The sequence below is a fragment of the Myotis lucifugus genome, unplaced genomic scaffold (assembly GCF_000147115.1).
Source record: "Myotis lucifugus unplaced genomic scaffold, Myoluc2.0 scaffold_350, whole genome shotgun sequence".
Classification (NCBI taxonomy): Eukaryota; Metazoa; Chordata; class Mammalia; order Chiroptera; family Vespertilionidae; genus Myotis; species Myotis lucifugus.
The window spans coordinates 410105-418919 of NW_005871398.1; the positions used below are offsets into that span (position 1 = coordinate 410105).

The window sequence follows — 8815 nt, forward strand, 5'->3', positions numbered from 1 at the left end:
CAAGTCAAGCTAAGTGCCCCCAGTCACAGTGGCCAATGCTGACATACAAAGCATACAAATAATTCTCACTCTGGCATAAAAGTGACAACTTCTGGGAAGAAAAAGCAGATACTGTAAATTTCTCAAAGTCTTCCTGAACCATTTTTTAAAGTAATTTTTCTTCTTTAGAAAAAATGCATACATGGCAACCCATCTGTAATAAAATGCCCATTCTATAAAATTTTACCTGGTCCTACTCATATCTGCAATCATAATCATATTTACAGACAAATATATCTATACTAATAAAAGGGTAATATGCTAATTAGACTGGGAGACCTTCCAGGAAACCTTCCAGATGTTCTTCTGGACAAAGCCATGGTGGCAGTTAGAGGCCAAGAGGGGAGGGCAGTTGTGGGTGATCAGGCTGGTGGGGGGTGGGGCTGTTGGTGGTAAGCAGACCAGCAGGGGGGCCAGTTGGGGGCAAGCAGGCCATCAGTGGGGGTCAGGTGGAGGTGATCAGGACAGTGGGGGGGCAGTTTGGAGTGAGCAGGCCAACAGGGGGACAGTTTGGGATGAGCAGAACAGTGGGGAGGAAAGGTAGGGGCGAGCAGGCCAGCGGGGGGGCAGTTGGGGGTGAGCAGGCTGGCAGGCAGAGTGGTTAGAGGCAATCAGACAGGCAGGCAGGCAGGTGAGCGGTTAGGAGCCAGCAGTCCCGGATTACGAGAGGAATGTCCGACTGCTGGTTTAGGCCCGATCCCTGTAAACTGGCAGGACATTTTTCGAGGGGTCCCAAATTGGAATGGGTGCAGGCCAGGCTGAGGAACACACCCTCCCCCATGCACGAATTTCATGCACTGGGCCACTAGTCCTATATAATAAAAGGCCAGCAACCGTAACAGCATGACTGGAATGACTGATCAACAAGTCGCTATGAGGTGCATTGACCACCTCTTGGTCCCTACTCCAGCCCACAAGCTCAGATTGATTGCCCAGCCAATGCGGAACCAAGGTGAGTGGAGGCGGTAGGGTGGGACTAGGGACTGGCGAGTGGGCGGAAGGCAGACCTCTTGGTCCCTCCCCCTGGGCCCACAGGCTCAGATTAATTTCCTGACCAAAGAGGAACCAGGTTGGGTGAAGGTGACAGGGTGGGATTGGGACTGCTGAGTGGGCAGAAGATGGCCTTGATCGCAGGCTAGGCCTAGGGACCCTACCTGTGCACAATTTCATGCGCTGTGTCTCTAGTCTATATAATAAAAATGTAAGTGACCATTACTGTGGAACAACCAGAATGACTGGTCGCTATGATGCACACTGACTACCGGGGGCAAACGCTTAATGCAGAAGCTGCCCCCTGGTGGTCAGTGCACTCCCACAGGGGGAGCGCTGCTCAGCCAGAAGCCAGGCTCACACTGGGGAGCACAGCGGCAATGGCAGGAGCCTCTCCTGCCTCCACGATAGTGGTAAGGAGCAGTGAGCAGGCGGGCAGTAAGGAGCAGGGGTCCTGGACTGCAAGAGGGATGTCCAACTGCCCGCAGGGAGTGGGCCTAAGCCAGCAGTTGGACATCCCCCAAGGGGTCCCGGACTGCAAGAGGGTGCAGGCTGGGCGGAGGGACTCCCCTCACCCCCAATGTATAAACTTCATGCACTGGGCCTCTAGTATAATCATATTAACCAATGTCACCCCTATAAATTTAATTTATAAAATTATTATACTATAAAAAATTCCAGGGATTTAAAAAGAAAGAAAAATTGCTTACTTGTTTATAATACGAATCATGTCAGATAATATAAGATACTGCTTCTATGGAACAATATATGTATCTTGGTACTGTTTACAATGTTCTCATAGTAAAAATAAACCAATAGCCAAACTATTTAAGGTATAAGACAACAATAAAACACATGCCAGTTACCAGTTTAACTTATGTTTAATAATTTAAAAATATTATTCTTAAAACATATATTTTAAGATAATAAAAAATCATAAATTAATTAAAAATGAAATTCAAAACCATTTGTCTTAAGGGCATGGTATAAATTTCTCTTATCAATACTGGATACAAATATATATCACAAATTATAAAGAAAATTATAAAGAAAATTAAAACCTATATTCCTCACAAAGTTTTGGCCTATTAATAGTTGTAATCCCAAGGGATTTGACCCATGTGCACAATAGACTTACACAAAATATCTAATATTGAGAAACACATATTGAATTTTAGTCATTATGACTTAAAGAAAATATAGACAGTTCCATTAAAATTTTATATTCTCCCTTATGAAATAAAAATAGTTGTCTAATTAACAGTACCAAGTAGTTCCTTCTAATGTCCCAGGGATCATTTCCCCAAGGCCAGTCACACTTTTAAATATTATTACTAAATATATATCAACATTTAGTATCAGGGCAAAGCAGATTAGTCTGCCTAAGGCATTTGCTTAATTCTGAAGATTTGAGATAATCTATAGATCAAAGAACAATTCTTACAAAATATTACTTATCTTTTAAAAATCATTAATCTTTTAATTAAGGAAGAATTATGGGGTTTTATTTGGTAAGATATATCCATATACCAGTATTTCTTTCTGTGTTTTTTTTTTAATAGTCTTATCTGTGCAACTGTGTATAATAAGAACAATTTAAAAAAAATAAATATGAAAACTTGTTTAATTATGGGAAAAGGATCAAATTTATGCTTTATTAAAATAAAAAAATTATGAGGTTCTTATCTCTCTAGAAAACATTAGACTGCTGAAGAAAAGTGTATCAGAAAAACAATAGTTGTAATTTAAGAAATGCTTTGGATTATAAACATATACTAGTAGAGTATTTTCAATTCAGATATTGGTGTTATTTGCTCTCCAATTTTCACTAACTTATATTTATGGTTGTTAGAGTGATGTTTCAATTAGAGAAAGTTAGAGATGATCTTAACTTCACATTGTATTCCAAATACTGGTGATGTAATTGGATTGACCCATAATCATACTTATGAGAAAACATATACTTGCAATAAAGCTAGCTGGAATGAGAGGTAAAGTCTATTTTCTCAGAAAATGTTGAAGTTGACCTGTTTAATGGGAAGGAAAAAATTATTTGGCCTTATTAGGACATAGCCAACTAAATTAGGACTTAAGTAAATATCATTAAATTATTAAAATTCTATGCAACGTGTAAATTTGTACATTATCTAGAGCTATGTAGTATTCATACAACTCAACCACAGTCTGCAAAGTTTTTTAAAAAAACACATCAGTATAATCTGTGGCAGTTATTGCAACATCATTGCTGATGAATCCTCTCTTTTATATGGATATATGTAAAGTAATCAGTAGGTTTTTTTAGGATATAGAAAGACTGAGAAGGATATTTGGAGGTATAATTTGTGACACTATAAACCTCTAGTTTTACCAAATTTTATTTAATTAAATGTACTCAGACAAGGTAGAAAATGTGCAATACTAGTTATCAGGAAACTGACAATTTCCTTGGATAGCCTTATTATATTTCCCATTGAAGACTATGGACGGCACTATAGACCTTGGTCACTTCAGGAAGGACCGACCAGCCATGCCTTTATGCCACATCAGTATCAGAACTCTGAGAAGCAGTGGTGGTTGGAGCATTTTAGGGATACACTAAAAATTGTTAGCCTGAAATATGTTCTCGATACCTTCATCAACTCTCATATTCTTTTTTTTTCCTCAAGATAAATGATGGATTATTTTTAGAGCCATAACAAGATTAGAATTGTTGTAAAGTGTTTGTAGGCATGATAATGCATACAAATCATTTTATAAGTTTTGCTAAATATACCAGGAATAAGAATGTTGTTGCTATTACTGATGATGAGAATGGTACTGAAGCAGGTTTTGCGATTGTGGTGAGAGGGTAATGGTCATAATCACTAAAACATCAGTTACCCTAGAGTCGGAGACTTCTAAAGACATGATAACTTGGGATCACCAGTGTCCTTTTGCTATTGAGGACATTGGTTTGAGAACTTCTAGTAAACAAAATAAACAGGTGAGATATTACCCAAGAGCATATTTTTAAGAGTAGGATTAAAATATGGGTCACTTGTTTCAATATGGATCTACAGGCTGTGAGTTGCTAATTTTTCACTTTCATAGGGTAAATCTATTTCAAAAATAATTTTGACTATAAAAGTTTCTGAATTAAATTTGAAAAATGTATTATAAAATAATCCATTGATCCAATATTTACCTAACCCCCACATTTGAAAAAATGAAACATCATTCACCTCAGCTACAGTGTAGCATTATGAATAATTATTTTTTCCATATAGGTTTCTGTGATTGCTAATGTTTGATATGCTATTGCTAAGTAAGACTTGTACAGAAAATATTTGTATAATTCTACTTTGACTTAAATTAATTTAAATAAGGTCTAGTATTTGAGTTTATAGTAGTTGAATTAGTGCTTTTTGACTGGATTTTTACTGGGTGTACAATAAAAACTGACTGGCCTCCACTTCTGACCATGCAGCTGAGATAACTGAATCTGTTGAGAGTTCAGCAAACTACTGCATAATAATGCTGATTTGGTATCCATTTTGTGTAGCCAAGTGGCCTGCAGGCAGGTATGAGGGGGACTTGCACTTAGATTAGCCCCTCCCTTGAGAACATGCACTAGATAACAGCCTGTAAATGTTAAGTTTCTGACATGACTTCCTCAACTGCCCTTGTGCAAAATGGTCTCCCTTGCTTCCTAGGGTCTTCCCCTTGTGTACCCTTTATCTAAATCCTGGGGAGCATATAAAAACTGCTCTTTTTGCTTAGAATTGACAATCTAGCTTTAGCCAGGGAACTCCAAATTACCTTACCCTGGGACCTTAATAAAGGCATGTGGCCCAGCTATTGTCCCACACCCTGCCTTGACTTCCCCGTTTAGCCCCTTGAGGTGTTCCATGTAGCTCCTCCAGGACCTGTGCATAATAAGTTCTATCTCAGTTTCTCTTGTGGTCTTTTGTTGAACCATGGTTTACCATCCTACACTCTTGGGCTCTAACTAATACATGTTAATTTAACAGTCACAACACAGTGGGAAGCAGAACTATTTTGATGGGTGGAAATTGAGATGAGTATTAGAAGGAAGACTTCTCTTTTTTTGGTCATATTTGTTCAAAGTTGTTCTTTTAAAACCCCAACTCAAATGATGTGACCATATGCATAATAAGAAATGGGTAACTTATGGTCAAATTATGGTTCAAGAGACAATATCAAAAATCCCATAAATTATCAGGCTAATGAAGACAAAAAAAGCACCAAAATCATTATATATGTTTACTTGTTTGCTTCTCTTTACTTACTGTTTCTCTCATATGTACATATATGTGTGTGCATGTTTATGTATATATGTATGTATATAGTGGATGATGGTATTAAGTATAACCCATTCAATAAAAACTTTTAACTCATATAATCAAGCATTAGAAAAGTCAAACCATCCCATAATTTATCTTTTTGCAACCTGGATTTATCTTTAATATAATAGTTTAAAATAAAATAATATAATAAAATTAGTAGATGATTCTATTTTGATTATTTTCTAACTCTTTCTACTTAATTCTGAAAAATAGCATGGCTCTGATGAAGAATATGCACTGTAGACCATGACCCCTGTTGAGAGAAAAACTCATGTAGGTGATAAGCAATTAGTAGGACTCATGCAAAGTATTTCTTTTTCAGTGATTTTTATCTCATTGTAAACATTCTCTCTGCTTCAAAGAAATAGAATGGTAAGGCAACTGAAAACAGACATATGTGTATAGACTTTATTGATATTTTTGAAATTATATCTACATATCTTTTGGTGCACATACTTTGATTCTTAGAAAGAAACTAGTTTAAGACATGATTTGTGAAAATCACACCAGAGTCACTGAATTTATTCTTCTCGGTTTTACAAACAACCCTGAGATACAAATTTCTCTCTTTGTTTTGTTCCTGGTCATCTACACAGTCACTTTTTTGGGAAATTTCCTTATTGTCACAGTTACCAGTGTGGATCCTGCTCTTCGAACACCCATGTACTTCTTTCTTCGAAACCTATCACTTCTTGAAGTCTGTTTCACCTTGGTCATGATGCCGAAGATGCTGGTAGACCTGGTGTCCTCAAGGAAAATCATCTCTTTTGTAGGCTGTGGTACCCAGATGTACTTCTTCTTCTTCTTTGGTAGTTCTGAATGTTTCCTCCTTTCTATGATGGCTTATGATCGCTTTGTGGCCATCTGTAACCCTCTTCGTTATTCAGTCATAATGAATAGGTCTTTATGCTTGTGGATGGCTGTAGGCTGTTGGATGTCTGGTATTCCTGTCTCTATGCTACAGACAGCTTGGATGATGGCCCTTCCTTTTTGTGGGCCAAACACGATAGACCACTTCTTTTGTGATGGTCCCTCAGTGTTGAAACTAGTCACTCAGGATACAACCATATATGAAATGCAAGCACTTGCTTCCACACTACTATTTATTATGCTTCCATTTTCCCTCATTTTGGTCTCCTACATCCGTATTATCTCAACCATCGTAAGGATGCCCTCAGCGACTGGTCGCCAGAAGGCATTCTCCACTTGTTTATCACATATTATTGTGGTATCCCTTTTCTATGGAACAGCCAGCTTGACCTACCTACGGCCCAAATCCAACCAATCCCCGGAGAGCAAGAAATTAGTGTCATTGTCCTACACTGTCATCACTCCTATGTTAAACCCCATCATCTACAGCCTAAGGAACAGTGAAGTGAAGGGGGCAGTTAAGAGGACATTCACTAGAAAAGTCTTGCGAAAGTTAAATATGTTTTGAGTTATCTTATGGTGTAGTGCTGTTTCTAAACAAAGTAAGGGCAGCAGAACCCATAAACAAAAGCTTAAAAGGAGGGGAATATTTGCTGTTATTTTGTTAGTGCCACTATGATGGGTGGATCACCGTGCCCAGTCAGAGTCCCAGAAAGAAATAGATGGTAGTCTCAAATTGGGATAATTGAGATAATCTTTATGAGGGGACAATTTATAAATTGGGGGACAGGTTTAGATAATTGTCACACAATTAATATGATGGAAATTCCATTTCTTGATCTCAAGGGGCAAGGTGAAGGAGTTTTAAGTGGAACCTGGATAATGTTAAAATTATAAGAAAAAGCCATCTACCAGGAGCTCTGTTCATTAGTAAAGGAAGACAAGCATGCCAGCTTTATTCTACTTTCTCTTAAATCTATTGCTAGTGCCTATTCTTGATCAAACCAAATCTGATACAAAAGGCAAGAATGTCTGTGAATGAATTATAAAAAGGCCAGCCTTCTGGGGCACAGATCAGGATGGAAAAAGTTATGAAGGGTAAATGAAAATAACCACCAAAACCACTATATATTTTGCAGCTAATATGGTGCAAAGGTCAATTATGTAATGTGTTGTAAGTGACTTTTAAAAGATATATTGAAAGGTGAAGCTTTGTATTTGGCAAGAATTCATGGTGCAAATTCTTTATATGGTTGCTTGTTTAATTGAGGTTATTAATAAAATTACCTTAGTATTAATGTTTGGTGACATGATTCTAGGCCTCTTTGATGATTGGCTAAATCAGCTATTAGTTTATATTCATCAGCTCTTACTTCTTAGAATTTAAACAACAAACATTTTCTTGACACTATAGGAAAAGCAATAGAGTAATGATAGTAACCAACATGTTTTATGGAGGCACTGTCTTTAAAAAATACCTTTGTAATGACTCAAGAGATAGATCTTATTATACATTTATTTTTCATAAAAGACAAATTATGATCAGAATGTTTAAGTAACTTGACAAGGCAAAGAGTTGAGAGGTGACCACAAGAGTTTGAATTTAGGCCCTAATGAATTTGAAATCCAATATTTTAACCTCTTAAAAATATCTAGTCATATTTTCATTATGGTAAAGCACCACTTATATGGGAATTTGGTCTTTAAGGCCTTAAAGGACCTTAAAACAACAGAAAAGACAAAATGAGATTGAATCAAGTTTAATTTTGGAAAATCTTATTTTTAGTAACATAAGGATATAATGGCTTGAATATGCAACTTACATATAACTAGAGGCCCAGTGCATGAATTTGTGCATGGATAGGGTCCGGCTGGCCCGCTCTGATGAAGGCCCATCGAGGGTAGGGCCGGCTGAGGGGAGGAGCTGTGGGAGGGCTCCAGGGCATGTCCAGCCCTTCTTGCTCAGTCCTAATCACCTGGACCCCAGCAGCAAACTAACCTACCGGTCAGAGCGTCTGCCCCCTAGTGGTCAGTGCACATCATAGCGACTGGTCGACTGTCTGCCCCCTGGTGATCAGTGCACAACATAGTGAGCAGTTGAGCAGCCTTAGCATATCATTAGCATATTATACTTTGATTGGTTGAATGGATGACCGGACAACTGTACACAGCATATTAGGTTTTTATTATATAGGACTAGAGGCCTAATGCACAAAGATTCATGCAAGAGTAGGCCTTCCTTCCCTCGGTTGCAGGCACTGGCTTCCCTCCATCACCCTGCTCCATCACCCGGGACCTGTGTTGCCAGCACTTTCCTCTGGCACCCGGAACCCAGGCTGCTTCCCTCCTCCAGCCACTGTCAGGCACCCAGTACTTGGGCTGGCTTCCTCTGGCCCCAGCTTCATCAGGAAGGACGTCCAGAATGATGTCCAGAAGACGTCCAGTCTACTTAGCATATTACCCTTTTGTTATTATAGATGACTAGAGACCCCAGTGCATGAAAATTCATGCACTGGAGGGGGATACCGCTCAGCCCGGCCTGCCCCCTCTCACAGTCTGGGAGCTCTTAG

General features: G+C 38.6%; 1 protein-coding gene across 1 annotated transcript; it reads left to right on the top strand.

The window, feature by feature from the left end:
• The first annotated feature begins 5862 nt into the window (after window positions 1–5862).
• On the top strand, window positions 5863–6813 carry LOC102426017 (olfactory receptor 10A7). Its single transcript, XM_006101295.1, has one exon. It carries the CDS (start codon window positions 5863–5865, stop codon window positions 6811–6813), a length of 951 nt encoding a protein of 316 aa, XP_006101357.1.
• The last annotated feature ends 2002 nt before the right edge of the window (window positions 6814–8815 follow it).